We start from the raw sequence: 15454 nt of genomic DNA, 5'->3' as shown, positions 1-15454 counted from the left end.
TAAATTTTTTATAGAGATGAAGGTGTCACTATGTTGCTCAGGCTGGTCTTGAACTCCTGACCTCAAGCGATTCCCCCAACCTGAGCCTCCAAGCACTGGGATTATACCACCACCCCTGGGCAAAATGCCTTTCTTACTGTGGGTCATGATCAAAAAGTTTGAAAGCCACTTTAAGAAGAATATAGTGAAAAGACTATCATAGCTTAGTACCAATAAATGTAAATGACTATCTTTTGAAGAAACTATATAGCATATCTGTTTAAAGAGTTTTTGACTTTATGAGGTATTCATTTTATAGGTGTGAAAACAACCAGTCTCGGAGGAATGATGATTATCAAGCCGCAGTGGAAAGGTTAATTATGGCTGCTCGTATATCGGATCCAAAGCTTTTCATCAAACACATGACTGTCAATGTTAATAAGGAACAAGTTTATAGTTTGGAACATTGTTCTGCCCTGAAATGGTTAAATGAGAATATGAAGTGGGCTGGAAAGGTTTGGCTTTTCAGTAACCATTAGTTAATAAAGTCTGCTCTTTTTTTTTTTTTTTTAAGTTCAAGTAATCATTGTTGAAAATAAAAGGCAATAAAAATAAAGACAGTTTCACTATATTCAGCTTTTTTACTTTATTGACTTACAAATAGTTTTAAAGCACTAAAAATTGTTATTGATATTTAATTTTCAGTGATTTTATTCACACTGAAAAGTGATTTTCAGGTTACTTTTTGACTTTCAGAGAAACTAAGCATGATAAATCCCTATTTATTCTGAAATCCAAAACTGAATACTGTGCAGCATTTAATAAGTGGGAAACATAACTGGGAAAATATGCAAGCAAGTAACTGAAATTTTCAGAAAAACATTTAGAGATGTAAAATAGGTTTAGATATTCTCAGTCCAGCCTCTGAAGCTATACTACATATGTAATAGAGAATAATAGTGAAAATGAACACTAAAATTCAGAATGCTTTCTGAATTATACCAGAAAAGTTTAAATTACCCTCAAAATGGTTTTCCTTTAGTGTATCTTAGAATACTAGATGAGTTTTGAAAATTTATGTACATTACAGTAGATACGACTAAAAGCAATTATTTTAAACAAATATACCCAGAACTTAATTAAAGATTATTCCTTTCAAACCAATTTAGGAAGTCAAAACTCCTCTTTAGAAGTCATATTCAGAACCTGTAGCAAATTCTCCAAGGTGGTAGTCTTCATCTTTAATTTGATACTTTAAACCATAATTTAAAATTGTTTAGAGAAAAATGTATGAATAAGGTAACAAGTTGTGACTAAGCGGACTGAAAGTATTTCTTTCTTTTTTTTTTTTTTTTCCCTTGAGAAAATGTCTTACTCTGTGCCCAGGTTGGAGTGCAGTGGCATGATCACCGTTCACTGCCGACTCAACTTCCTGGGTTCAAGTGATTCTTGCATCTCAGCTTCCCATGTAGCTGAGACTACAGGTATGCGCCACCATGCCCGGCTAATTTTTGTGGGTTTTGGGTTTTTTTGTTTTTTGGTTTTTGTTTTTTTGAGATGGGGTTTTGCTATGTTACCCAGGCTGGTCTTGAACTCCTGGACTCAAGCGATCTGCCCACCTTGGCCTCCCAAAGTGCTGGGATTATAGGCATGGACTACCATGCCTGGCTGGACCAAAAGTATTTCTTAAAAGAGTTCTCAAAATATGGTAAATAGCAGCATCATTGAAATAAGTCTGCAACATCACAATACTAGGAAAGTTAAATCCTAGCTCTTGCCAAAATGCCTGATTACTATGGATGAAATGTGGAATGAATATTATCACAAATGGGATATGGGGAAGTGAGGCAAGAGACATCCAGAAAGATACTCAGCTCTTTAGTATGAAGGAGCCGGGTGACTATAACCTGCCATTAATTCAGTGGAGCACCTAGGAAATGAATTAGGTTTAGAGATCATTTTGAGGCACCTTTGAAAGCAAGGGGAGAACAGAAAGTGGGCAATTTGTAATTAGTCATTTCTACAAATGATAACTGAAACCCTAAGAAAGGAATTAGAGAAATAAGTGACTGCTGAGATGCTGGTGGCAAAAATGTATTAGGATGAAGATGCAGGAGGGAAGGGATGATAAATTAAGCTTTTAGGAAAAATGGGATTGGATGGAATGGATCACAAGTGACTAGACTGGTTTCTAATGATAAGAGACTTACTGCTGGAACAAATAGAGGCATTTTTGCCTATCAGCAGTGCCAAATGATAGAAAAGGGAAAGGAGCGTTAATTGTTGGGTGAGGTGTCAGAGCCCCGGCAACAAAAAGTGTAGGCCCTCGGGTAGCAAGAAGAATTTACTGACAACAGCATAGGTTTGAAAAGGAAGTAAGAAGAATTTACTGACAGTATAGGTTTGAAAAGGAAGTTTCATTAGATAGAAAGCTGCAGAAAGATGCAGCAGGGTGCTTCAGCAAGAGAGGACTGAGCTCGCCTCAGTGGATTTTTTCTTAGGCGTATTTGTAGACCTTAAAGCAGGAGCTTAAGGGTAATTTGGACCATATTAGCCATGTAGGTAATGATAAATGATTATATTTGTAGATATTTTGGTGCCTTGATGTTACCAAGGGTTTCACAATGAGTTTTGACATGCATGCATTTGGAGATGTATAGAAACTCTAGTTACTTTCAAATTTGGGGGAAAGAAGCCTGGTACCAGATGCCAGCTTTTGATGAGGAAGTCTAATTACTTCTAAATTCCTCAGGTAAGAAATTTTGCCTGCAGATAGTCTGCTTGATGGCCACCAGGTGATCTTCACTGTCCTCATTTTCCCTCTGACAGATATCTTGGTCACATCTTTTACCTTTTCTATCCCCCCATGCTCCTGTGTACCTGCTGCCTATTCAGGTTTCAGGAAAGGGAAATCGGCACAGTGAGGAGGGGTATCAAGTCTGTCTGGCTACTTCCTGCTGAAAGGGAGCATTGAGGGGATAAGTTGCGTTTTTCCCTTTCTTGCTGTCATGAAGCTCATGAAAAACTTATTGGACAGGGATACACTGGATTCTATTAAGAGACTCCATATAAGTGGAAGTTGCTGTTGCAGGCTGGTATTGGGATTATATAATCATCTGCAGGTGAATCATTGTATTCTGGAAAATAGAAGCTTAATCACAGCATTAAAGAGCCAGGGACCAAATATTAGAATAAGAATGATGAGGAATAAAGGTCCAAGGAATGGGAGAAGCCAGGTGATTTTTGTCCTAGTTTGGGTTACTTTGAGAAAGTGTATGTAGCCATGTGGTTTGTTTGAAAATTTCTTGGACATCAGTTTCCACTTCTTCAGACACATTAATGTAGGTGCAACAAGATTTTGTTAATGACAGCACAAAAATTTTGTTAATGACAGACTCCTTTTCAGCTAGGAAGTAATCTACAGCTCTTCTATTATCAAAAAACCTTTCCTGCTAGTGAGTCTAAATACTTTTCTAGTGCCGATAAACTTGTCCTAGTTTTTGCTAAGCTATTTCCAGGGAGGCAGTAAGTTCCCATAGTGTAATTTCAAGATAAGTACAGTTTTCCCAAGGAGCAAGAGTTGTAATGATTCCCACTACTCCAACAGTAAGTCCTAGGGCCCTTTTTCTTCTAGAATGAGATTCTAGATTGGAAGTTATGTTTAAGACAGTGATTTGGGCCGTAGCTATTGTACCCAGAGTACAATCATCATAATGAAGAGAATTATCAAGGTGGGATAGGGCCAAAGCTTGAAAAGCGTTTAAATACAGGAGGTGCAGGTAATACATTTTTAAGACTTCTTGGACTAAGAGGCCACTGCTGCTAAGGCTCTTAAGCCATCCCTGGGATACTAGGTCTAAAGTCTTTTTAAAAATATGCTATAGGGCACTTGGCCCTTAGAGGGCCCCTTAATCTTGGGCAAAGACTCCCAGTTATTCCCTTTTGTTTGTGTACATACAAAAAGGAAGGCTTAGTCAGATCTGGTAGGGCTGAGGTCAGGGCCGAGATTAAAGCCTGTTTTAAAGTGTTTAGAGCGTGCCTCATATTATTAGTCCAGAATACAAGCTATTCCTCAGTTCCCTTGAAGGCTTCATATACAGGTTTTGCTATGAACCCAAAGGAAGGAATCCATATTCTGCAAAACCCAGCCTTATCCAAAAATGATTGAAGCTGTTTAGTTGCCACAGTTGTAGTGTTTAAGATCTTTACAAGCACTGCAAAGGTTTTTTTCAATGGGGATTAAAATAGACCCCAAAATTGAACCCTTTGTGTGGATATTTGTGCTTTAGAAAGAGATACTTCGTACCCACAATTAGCAAGTTTGTTTAGTACTAATACTGTATTTTGGTCTGGAACAGCCTTGTTAGTACTACAGATTAGTAAGTCATCCACATACTGAAGTAAATTACTACCTGGAAGAAGCTGCAGGAACTGTTTTGGTGAAGTGTTAATACAGCTAGATGGTGGGACCTTAGCTGTAAATTAGCCTGTAATTTTGTAAGTCACAACCTAAAAATGGAACAGGGCAGCTTGGCTAAAAAGGAGTAAAGGAATAGCCTTTCATTTTACCAGGAAGTAGCTGTGTGAAACAGCCTCATTGGGGTTTTCCATCAATGCCCATGAGGAAAATGGAGGACTGGCATATTGGGCCATAGTAAATGTTTAAAGCTGAATAACTGGTCCTTGTATCTATGAATAATATTACCTGTTACTCATATTCAGCCACAATCAGATTTACCCTGTGCTCATCCATAGCGATGGAAAATACAGGGGCCTGGATGGCTTCAAGGCCCCATCAGTCATCTAGAGCATGGATGACTGACATTTCAGAGACTTGATCATAATCCAGGAATAGAGTTAGAGGTGCTTGCCCTTGCCCTTGCCCTCACCCTCACCCTCATTCTGCAGGACCCCCTTGTCAGGTAGGTTGGTGAGGCTGTGGTTGTCATAGCCTTGAAGGAAGAAGTGGCCTGCCTTAACGAGGGAGGGAAGGACACTTCCAATTTGCAGTGAGGACGGATCCTGTTTGCAGTGAGGACAGGGTCCCAGGGATGGCTTGTAACCTGGAGGTTTGGGACATTCTCAACTTCAGTGTCCTTGATTCCTGCAGTAATGACAGGCCTCCCTGTTCTGTTAGTGTTATGGGGATGAGCCTTGGGGTTATTGGCTAACAAAAAAGAATGAGCATTAGCTGTCTCACTGTAATTAGCTTGGTGACAGCATTTTTCCTCCTCTAATTGAGCCTTTTTTTTTCCTTTTTGATGTTTCCTCCTGGTTATTGAAAACCTTAACGGCTGCTTTTAATAAAGTATGAAAGGGAGTTTATGGGCCTTGCTCTCATTTTTGGAGTTTTTGTCTGATGTCTGGGGAAGCCTGACTTATAAAATATATGGCCAGAAAGGATTGGCCCTAAGGGCTTTCAGAGTCTAAATTTGTATATTTATGTATGGTGTCCATCAGTGTAGCTTGGACAAAAGGGTAGGGTTCTTGGCTCCTGAGTGATCTCTCATAATTTAGAAAAATTAACAGGTTTTATTACAGTCTTTTTCCTTCTAACCAGTTATCATATAATCTTGTCTGACCATCTCTGTTTGGGCTGGCATTGGCAGCCTGGTATTGCCAATTGGGTTCTGCGTCATGGACAGCTTCTGCCTCACGTCTATTATTAGGGTTGCCAGCTGAGCTTTGTCCGCCCAAGCTTGAGCTAAAGACCATATGCGTTATTTTTCTTCTTAGGAACAGCAAATAATACCTACAAATGTGTTTTGCCAGGTTGAATCAAAGGCAATAAAGCCCAACATTCTAGAATGAACTTAGAGGGATCCTGACTAAACCCAACTTGGATTGAATTTGCCAAAGATCAGACATTGAAAAAGGGACATGAACTGGAATTGTTCCCAAATCTCCATTTACCACCTTGTGGAGAGGCAAAATACGTGGGGGAATTTTCTGAGGACTCTGTACTAGTGGCGCATGTGTAACTTCTGTGCAAGTATGTGAGGGTGATAGCGTATCTGGATGGCAGGGGCGGGGGATGATTGGGGCATGGAGCAGATGGCAAGAGGTGCATAATGAGTTTTGACACGCGTGCATTCTGGAGATTCTAGTTAGTTTAGAAATTCTAGTTACTTTTAAATTTGGGGGGAAGAAGCCTGGTACCAGATGCTGGCTTTAGGTAACAGGGAAGTTTAGTTACTTCTAAATTCCCCAAGTGAGGAGTTTTTGCCTAAGGATGGTCTGCTTGATGGCCACCAGGCGATCTTAGTTCTCAATTCTGTTTGCTTGATTTTATCTGTGGCAGTTTCTGGGGGTAAAATCAAAGTTACAGGAACAAAATAAAAACAGTAAAATGCTCATGCTGACTGGAGAATGCTTAACGTTTAAAAATAAGTGTTGAGGCCGGGCGCGGTGGCTCAAGCCTGTAATCCCAGCACTTTGGGAGGCCGAGGCGGGTGGATTACGAGGTCAAGAGATCGAGACCATCCTGGTCAACATGGTGAAACCCCGTCTCTACTAAAAATACAAAAAATCAGCTGGGCATGGTGGCGCGTGCCTGTAATCCCAGCTACTCAGGAGGCTGAGGCAGGAGAATTGCCTGAACCCAGGAGGCGGAGGTTGCGGTGAGCCGAGATCGCACCATTGCACTCCAGCCTGGGTAACATGAGTGAAACGCCGTCTCAAAAAAAAAAAAGTGTTGAAAGGGCCAAAGTCAACGTAGGCCGGAAAACAAACGTTTAAAAGTTAGCTATATTTATACAACGAAAACCAAAAGGGATACTTAAATGAGACATTTAAAATTCGAGGCTCTCCACTGAGTTGTCCCCCGGCACCAGCTCCAGGAGTCCAGCAGAGCCTCGCTTGCCCCCAGGGCGCCCGGAGCGAGGGACCGTACGGCGCGTGCGCGCGTCCTCCAGCACCCGCTTTCCCTTTCCTCCCCAGGATCCAACGCGTGCTCGGTTGCCCTCCTCCGTTCCCTGCCGGCCTTGGGTCAGGACCCACCACCTGCTGGCCAATCATTTTCCGATTCCTTCCGGCCTAGTTGGAGCGCTAACTCACGCCTCCTAAAGCTTTCAGCCGAGCACGCCGAGAGCCCTCAGGGAGGCCGGTAAGGACGCGGAGAAGCGGGGACCTCAGAGCGCGCGAGGAAGGTGGAGCCGTCACCAGGGTGCTGACGTCAGCTAGGGGCAGGGCACCACCGAAGGTTGAATCCGCGCCCCGGTTGCGCGCAGGCGCTGTCGGGGGAAGGCCTGGCACGCTGCAGCCCAACGAGGGCGTCACCTGCAGCCCGTCCCCCTGCCCGGGCTTGCCTTGAGCGTTCTGCTGTCGCCGGAGCGCGGGGGCGGGTGGAGCTGTGCGTGCCCAGCTGAGAATTCAGGGTTAGGGGAAGCTAAGAGAGCACTGAGGCTAGGAGCCCGTCAGAGCCTGTCGCCCAGTGGGGCGAGGGCAGGTGGGAACGCCGGGCGGTGCGGCGCGCCCTGGTTGGCCGGCTGGCGCCCCTGTGCGCAGGCGCGCCCGCACAGCCCTGCGGGAGGAGCGACTGTCCTCGCTCCTGGTGTACTGGGTGGGAGGTGGAACAGGTCGGACAAAGCCCTCGCGTCGGACCGGTGCTGGAACTGTAAGGAGTAGGAGGGGAGGGGCTCCGGTGGTGCATTCTTGCTCCCCTCGGGGGGAAGCGGGGTCTGAGGGGATTGCTCAGAGCCACCTTAGCGCAGCGTGCTAACTTTTGAATTGAGGCAGAGTGCCAGGGGCCGCAGTAACCGCATCGCATCTATATTTTCACTCGCTTTGAAAATGAGAATGCAGAGACGATTTAGGTTTTATTGTTTGCGAGTTAACGTTTTACCGAGGTCTTTATTTACAGGAAATTGTTACGAACTTAAATCTCATAGCAAGAGATTTAGAAAAGGAAGCCACAGAATCTAGGCTAATTTATCTAATAGTATTTCCTGCTTTTGCTTTTTCTTTGCCTTTTCCCCGTACTCTAAGAAGTACATGTTAAACTGGAAAACCATGAAAATTACCGCTTCTATCCCTCGTTGGCATAACAAACTGCTTTCAGAAACCTTACGAGATAGTCATTAAGGGAAGTCACTGTTCAAATGAGAGTGGCATGAGATTAATTTTGTTCAGATAAATTACTTTCAAATAAAAATTGTGCCAAATGGTCAAAGCTCAATCCTGAGAGCTCTGTTTGGCACACACTTTTAGTTATTCTTTCTGTGTTAGTCGAAAGTAATTTAAGCAAAACAAAACCGTTTTGTACTCTTTCATAATTTGGATTTTTCACCGATTTACATATCTTTCCACCAAATTCGGTTTGAAACTGCACAGAAGATTTAATGCCTCACTTAGCACAGATTTTAGGTAAAATTAGAAATTTTCATTTTATGAAAAAAGCTAATATCACTATTAAGTACATTGAAGTAATCATTTACAATGGTTTACATTTACAGTCATTACAAAGTAATCATTACAATGGTGAATAAATTGTATCTTTCCCGGTCTTCTGCCCCCATCCGGGAAGGGCACCATCTCCTTAGAGAAGACCTTCCTGAGCGTCCACCACCCCATTTTAAGTGTAGCATCTGGGAGTTTCTCATATTCCGTGTATGTTTGTATTATTGCATTTACTGCATCGTTTTATAGTTATGAAGTAATATATAGTTTTACACTCTCCCCTCCCTCTAAAAGTCCTTTGAGTGTTAGAATTGTCTTAATATTTTTCTAGTCCCTATGCTTTACGCAGGACCTGGCCCATAAGTGGTAATGAATGGGTGAGTTAAGGACTCAGTGTGCCTCTCAAGTCTGATAGGACAGTGCAACCTCTTTAGTTGTTTTATAGCATTTTCCAAATGGAATTACAATGGGCTAAGTGCCCTATGGGCAGGAACCACCTATGTAAGAATTTGCCTGAAGACTAGGAGCCTGCAGTTGATGTTGATGCCCCAGGCTTTCGGAGCTAGTGTCTAAATGAGAGCACCCAACTCTACTCTGAAGCAGTGTGTCCTCAGTCAGCCGATAGTAATTTGATTTTCTGTGTAGCTAGCCCGGAAAGAAGAACATTAGATCTGAATCTTATAGTCATATTAGCAGTTACAATCTCAAAGTAAATTTAAAAGTTGACTTTCTAGTTATCAGTCAGGCCTTCTGATTTAGCTTTCCCAAGGCCCGCATATTTCTGCCTTGAAGTGATAAAATTGGGTTCTGGACTTACAGGGTTGAAGACTAACCCAAGATCTGGTCTTTATGAAGGGGTAAACAGCCATGCCTGCCAACCTGCTGGACTCTAACATTGTCTTTACTTAGAATTTTAATTTTTAATCTGAAAAGTACATAAGCCATGCAGGAAACAACTAATTCAAGCAAAAACTTGAAATCCTCCTTTGATTTTTAGCATAAATTGGGTATCTAAAGATCCAAGTTCATATTAAATTATTTTTAAAGAATTAAAGGGTAAACATTAACAGATGCCCCAGAATCCTCTGTGGTCATAGAATCAGGATCCCCTAATAGAGCGGTTCTCAAACTTGAGTTCGCATCAGAATCCCCCCAAATGTGTTAAAACAGATTCCTGAATCCCACCCAGTTTCTGATTCTGCAGAACTAGGGTGGGACCTGATAATTTGCATTTCTCACTCATGCTGTTGCTGCTTTGAGAACCACTGCCCTAAGAGTTGTTTCTTTCTCTCTTCCCTACCGTATCCCTTTCCTGTTTTCTAAAACTGGATCTTGATCTGTCACTTAGTTTTCAGAGCCCATTCTTAAAAAAGAGCTCATAGGACTCCAAAGGAAAACATTGGCTATTCATTCTTATTCTTAAACAGAACCCGAAAATATATTTTTAATTTTCTCCAATGATTTGTATAGTGATCATCTTAGAGCCATAATTTTGTTGAATGGATCACAGAATTATTAACTGAATATATTTTATGTATATAGGCATTTTCCTCTAGAAATAGGAACTAGCTACCATTGTGGGAGAGGAGAATTGCTGGAAAAAGGAAAAGTCACATTCCCTGTCATTTCTCCTCTGTTGCTCTTGTTGTTTCTCCATGCCCCAGGAACACTGTCTTTAAAAAGTATTAATTCATAAAAAAGGCAATTCCCACAGCACAATATGACTTTACTATACTCACTTCAGGTTTTTATTTTGAAGAGATAAATGCTACTCCATCAAAACTTGTGTTTTTATTTATTAGTAAGTGCTAACTTTGTTTTCAAATAGTAAAAATAAACAATCAGCTATTTTTTAATCCTGATGAATTAAAAGTATTTTTCTAGAGAAAATTTTAAGAAATTAGGTTATTCATTTGTACTTTTTGAACTGTATATAGCCTTGGCAAAATTGCCTACTACCTTGTATTTTTTAAGACTTTCAGACATTGACTCCTTATTGATTGTGGTAATTCTGCATTTTTCAACAAAGTTTTTCAAAATTTGTTTTCAGATAAAATGTATTTAACTGAATGTTTAACATGTGATCCGACATTAGGTGGAAAAAAGAATTATGCCATTTTTTTAAATATACTCTGACATAATAATAGTTGTCATTTTTATGAATTTTCTGTTTACCAAATGTGGCTAAATGCCTTATGCATATTATTTCACTTAAGCTTCACAAAAATCCTGTGAAAAAGATAGCCCCTACTTTCATAAGTAATGGACCCCCAAAAACATGTACACAAAGTCAGATGTGGGATTCCACAACCAGAGAACTAAAACATCATTATTAGGTTCTAAATTAGATTTCACCTTTTAGAAAAGTCTTATTGAATATTTCTAGCATTTTATCTGTCCAGTGAGCATCAGATACGGACCAAATAGCAATACAGATATCGTTTTCTCATTTGTATTTATTTTTGTATTCTTTATTACTAGTACTAGAATTGTAATTTTTTAAATAAAGACAAAATTCAATAAAATATTCACTAATTTCATTGACTAAACTGTACTCCTGTCTAGCAGAGTAGCGTTGTGTTAGCTCAAAGTATTCTCTCAGTTAATGAAAACTTAAAATTCAGAATTAAAAGGCAGTTTGGAATGGGGACAGTATGTTTATATATTTCCAGATGTTTCTGCTGTAATGCCATACGTGCATTTTTGGAAATCCTGATATTCTGCCAAACAATAAGCAAAATAACAGTTTATGGAGAAAAAACACACCACTCAAAACTTAACAAAATTTTATAAGAGCCCTAACAAAAACCATAACCCTAATAAACATACTAGTACAATTAAATCTAGTTTAGACCAGTTTTATCAAAATTAACATTCTAATCTAGGAGTAGCCTGATTTATCAATCACATTTTTTTAAAAAAAGACTTGGAAATCTCTAGCTTTTTTATTTATCCTAGCATATTACCAGATGGTTTGATGAAGTGGAAAATGTAGCCAGACATGAAGCCACTAAACATCATCTTAAACCAGAAGAAAGAACAGCTGGGACATTTTATTTTTTTCCTTAAGGCTTTTACATATCACTAAAGCCTTTTTTTTAATTGTGGAAAGCCCACCTCTGGTCACTTCAAATCAGTAATATGTTGGGGGAAATGCATGTATAATATCTTTCCCCTATTGACCAATTGCACATAAGCTAATTCACATTAAAGAAACATTTTGGAGCCAGACACAGTGGCTCAAACTTATAATCCCACCACTTTGGGAGGCCGAGATGGGTGGATCACCTGAGGTCAGGAGTTTGAGACCAGCCTGGCAAATATGGAGAAACCCCATCTCTGCTAAATATGCAAAAATTAGCTGGGCGTGGTGGCAGGCAACAGTAATCCCAGCTACTCAGGAAGCTGAGGCAGGAGAATCACTTGAACCTGGGAGGCAGAGGTTTCAGTGAGCAGAGATCATGCCACTGTACTACAACATGGGCGACAAGAGCAAGACTGTGTCTCCAAATGAATGAATGAATGAATGGAATGAATATGTATATATGTATGTTTTGGTAGTACAACAGACTTTTCTTAACCATTTGTGTTATTTAAGAGATGAGGAAACAGACTCCAGAAGGTAATGTAACTTGCCCTTGCTCACCCACAGTCACTGAAGATGTCAAGATTTTAATACAGATCTCAAGCTCCCTAAGCCTCCCTTTCTTAACCATTGTACAAACTACCTACTTTAAGAGTTACATTAACTTAAAGTGTTTAGATCAGCACAGTCCAATAAAAATAGAATGTAAGCCTCAGATATAATTTGAAATTTTCTAATAGTATATTGCTAAAGACAATTAAAACTAGATGTTTTACCTTTTTATTTTTCGAAACGGAGTCTCGCTTAGCCACGCAGGCTAGAGTGCAGTGGCGTATTCTCAGCTCGCTGCAGCCTCCACCTATCAGGTTCAAGAAATTCTCCTGCCTCAGCCTCCCAACTAGCTGGGATTACAGGCGTGCACCAACATGTTCAACTAATTTTTTTGTATTTTTAGTAGAGACGGGGTTTCATCATGTTGGCCAGGATGGTCTCAAACTCCTGACCACAAGTGATCTGCCAGCCTCAGACTTCCAAAATGCTGGGATTACAGGCATGAGCCACTGTGCTCAGCAATGTTTTACTTTTTAAAAAGTAAAATTGAAATTAATAAATTATAATTTCAACACATAACCAATATAAAAAATTATTGCTGAGATACTTTCCATTCTTTGTACTAAATCTTTTAAATCCAGTGGGTACATTAGACTACCCACATTTCAAGTGCTCAGTAGCTACATGTGGCTAGTGGCTGGCTACCATTTTAGACAGGAAAAGGCCTAAATTCTAATTCTATTACTGTACTGTAGTGTAATACTTTTTAGCAAATAGCTTACTCATAAAATAAGCAGGTAGAAAACACCAAATTCTCAACCTGTAATTTTTTTTAATGCTCTCTTTTGAAATCTGGAAACCACGATTTAATGTTTAGATTTGTATTTAACATTTTATTTTTGCTGGGAAAATCTATTGTCACATGTCCAAGCACTAATGTCCTTTATTAGTCATTGCTCAGTAGTAGTTTACTTATACTCTATGATTACAAAGTGAATAGTAGATGAATTAATTTTTCTGAATAACTGAATAACTGAAGACCTAGTACTTTGCAGAAATGTAATTTTATTTTTTATTCTTTTTGATGGAAATGCTTTTTTTTTTTTTAAAGACAGTCTCACTCCATTTCCCAGGCTGGAGTGCTGTGGTGCAATCTCAGCTCACTGCAGCCCCTACCTCCCAGGCTCAAGCAATTCTCATGCTGCTCCCAAGTAGCTGGGATTATAGGCATGTGTCACCACACCCATCTAATTTTGTATTTTTAGAAGATGGGGTTTTGCCATGTTGTCCAGGCTGGTCTTGAATTCCTGGCCTCAATGGCCTCCCAAAGTGCTAGGATTACAGGCATGAGCCACCACACCCAGCCTTAGAAATGTTTCTCAGATATGCTACATAATTCCATTTTACACACAACAAACTTCATCCTCCATGATTAAAAGTTGTTAAGGATACTATCTTAGTCTGTTCAGCTGCTGTGTCAAACTATCATAAATTAGATAGCTTAAAAACAACAGAAACTTATTTCTCGCAGTTCTGGAGTCTGGGAAATCCAACTTCGAGAAGTCTGCAGATTTGTTGTCTTACTGTAACTTCACATGGTAGGGGGCAAGGCAGCTCTCTGGGGCTTTTTTCATTTTCCTTTTTTGTAATTTGCCTTTTTTTGATAGCTCTGATCAGAGAACAGGACTTTTTATAAGGGCACTAATGACCTTATTACCTCCTAAAGGCCCTACTTCCTTCTTTTTCTTTCTTTCTTTTTTTTTTTTCTTTTGAGACACTGGTCTCACTCCCAGGCTGGAGTACAGTGGCACAACTGCAGCTCACTGTAGTCTCTACTTCCCAGAGTCAAGCCATCCTCACCTCAGCTTCCTGAGAGTCTGAGGCTACAAACACACACCACCAGCCAACTACTTTTTTGTTTTTTAGAGACAACGTCTCACTATGTTGCCCAGAGGCTGGTCTTGAACTCCTGGCCTCAAGCAATACACCTGCTGCAGTTTCCTGAATTACGGGGGTTGCAAGTGAGAACCATCATATGCAGATGATTTTTTTTTTTTTAAGACGGGGTTTCACCATGTTGGTCAGGTTGGTCTTGAACTCCCGACCTCAGGTGATCCACCCGCCTTGGCCTCCAAAGTGCTTGGATTACAGATGTGAGCCACCACGCCCGGCCTGATTTTTTTTAAAGAATATATTTCACGTGTTTGTTGTAAATAATCTAGGAAATAAGAAACAAAATTAAACATTTAATATCCTACCACCTAGTGATAGCCATTGTTATAGATTGCATATTTTTCTAGTCTTTTTTTTCTTTGCAAGCTTGAGGGCTTGCACTTGTGCTATCTTAACTAAATCTAGATTATTTTGTTTACCTTATGATGAAGTTTGGTGGGAATTCAGTTCCTCACAGGTAACATTGAAACTTCAAATAGTCCAAATTTTGTTTTGTTTTGTTTTTTGAGACAGAATCTCACTCTGTCGCCCAGGCTGGAGTGCAATGGTATGATCTTGGCTCACTGCAACACCTGCCTCCCAGGTTGAAGCCATTCTTCTGCCTCAGCCTCCCGAGGAGCTGGGACTACAGGCGCACACCACAATGGCCAGCTAATTTTTGTGTTTTTGGTAGAGACGGGGTTTCTCCATGTTGGCCAGTCTGGTCTCAAACTCCTGATCTCGGGTCATCTGCCCGCCTCGGCCTCCCAAAGTGCTGGGATTATAGGCATGAGTCACTGTGCCTGGCCCCAAATGGTTTTTTATTTTTTATCCTCATTGTATCTTCATTTGATCTTAGAACTCTTTGAAGTGGTAGAAGTGTTTTGTTATCTGTGTATTTGTCTCAAACAAAATATCAATGTGCATGGTTAAATAAAATTGCCTTTTTAATATTTTTTTTTATTTTTGAGACAGTCTTGCTCTGTTGTTCAGGCTGGAGTGCAGTGGCATGATCTTGGCTCACTGCAACCTCTGCCTTCTGGGTTCAAGCGATTCTGCTGCCTCAGCCTCCCAAGTAGCTTGGATTACAGGCTTCTGCCGCCACACCTGGCTAATTTTTATATTTTTAGTAGAGACGGGGTTTAGCTGTGTGTGCCAGGCTAGTCTCAAACCCCTGACCTCAGGTGATCCTCCTGTCTCAGCCTCCCAAAGTGCTGGGATTACAGGTGTGAGCCACTGCACCTGGGCCACCTTTTAAATATTTAAGTGGATATCTATAAACACATTCTGTATCTCAGAAACTTTTGCCACATCATTCAACCTAGAAATGAAATATCTGTTTTTGTTTGAGAATGTACTTTTTAAAAAGATATTTCTGATTTTTCCTTTCAAATTTTCTCTCATTCTATTAATGACAATTATGTTTCATTAGGTTACTTTGTTTTCACATATATTGGCTGCTACACACACACACACACACACACACACACACACACACACACACACACA

The 15454-nt window shown here is 40.4% G+C and overlaps 2 protein-coding genes across 5 annotated transcripts in view; both read left to right on the top strand.

The window, feature by feature from the left end:
• The window catches only part of TOPAZ1 (testis and ovary specific PAZ domain containing 1), a 91901-nt gene extending 91291 nt beyond the window's left edge, over positions 1 to 610 (top strand). The window contains exon 20 of the mRNA XM_032298096.1: positions 299 to 610. Within this exon, the coding sequence (XP_032153987.1) occupies positions 299 to 518 (220 nt within the window). The 3' untranslated portion in view covers positions 519 to 610. The remainder of the gene's footprint in view (positions 1 to 298) is intronic.
• A 6289-nt stretch (positions 611 to 6899) lies between these two features.
• TCAIM (T cell activation inhibitor, mitochondrial) overlaps positions 6900 to 15454 on the top strand; it is a 60767-nt gene continuing 52212 nt past the window's right edge. For 3 of the 4 annotated variants that reach the window (XR_004275077.1, XM_032298094.1, XM_032298092.1), the window contains exon 1: positions 7223 to 7594. The gene's annotated coding sequence lies outside the window, so the exon portion shown is untranslated. Of the gene's footprint in view, positions 7085 to 7222; positions 7595 to 15454 lie in introns of those variants that run through there. The other variant, XM_032298093.1, reaches the window with a different exon arrangement.

Source organism: Sapajus apella, unplaced genomic scaffold (assembly GCF_009761245.1).
Source record: "Sapajus apella isolate SASKATOON/1434 unplaced genomic scaffold, GSC_monkey_1.0 scaffold38, whole genome shotgun sequence".
NCBI lineage: Eukaryota > Metazoa > Chordata > Mammalia > Primates > Cebidae > Sapajus > Sapajus apella.
The sequence above is the reverse complement of the archived record's forward strand: the minus strand, read 5'-3'. Positions and strand labels throughout refer to the sequence as shown.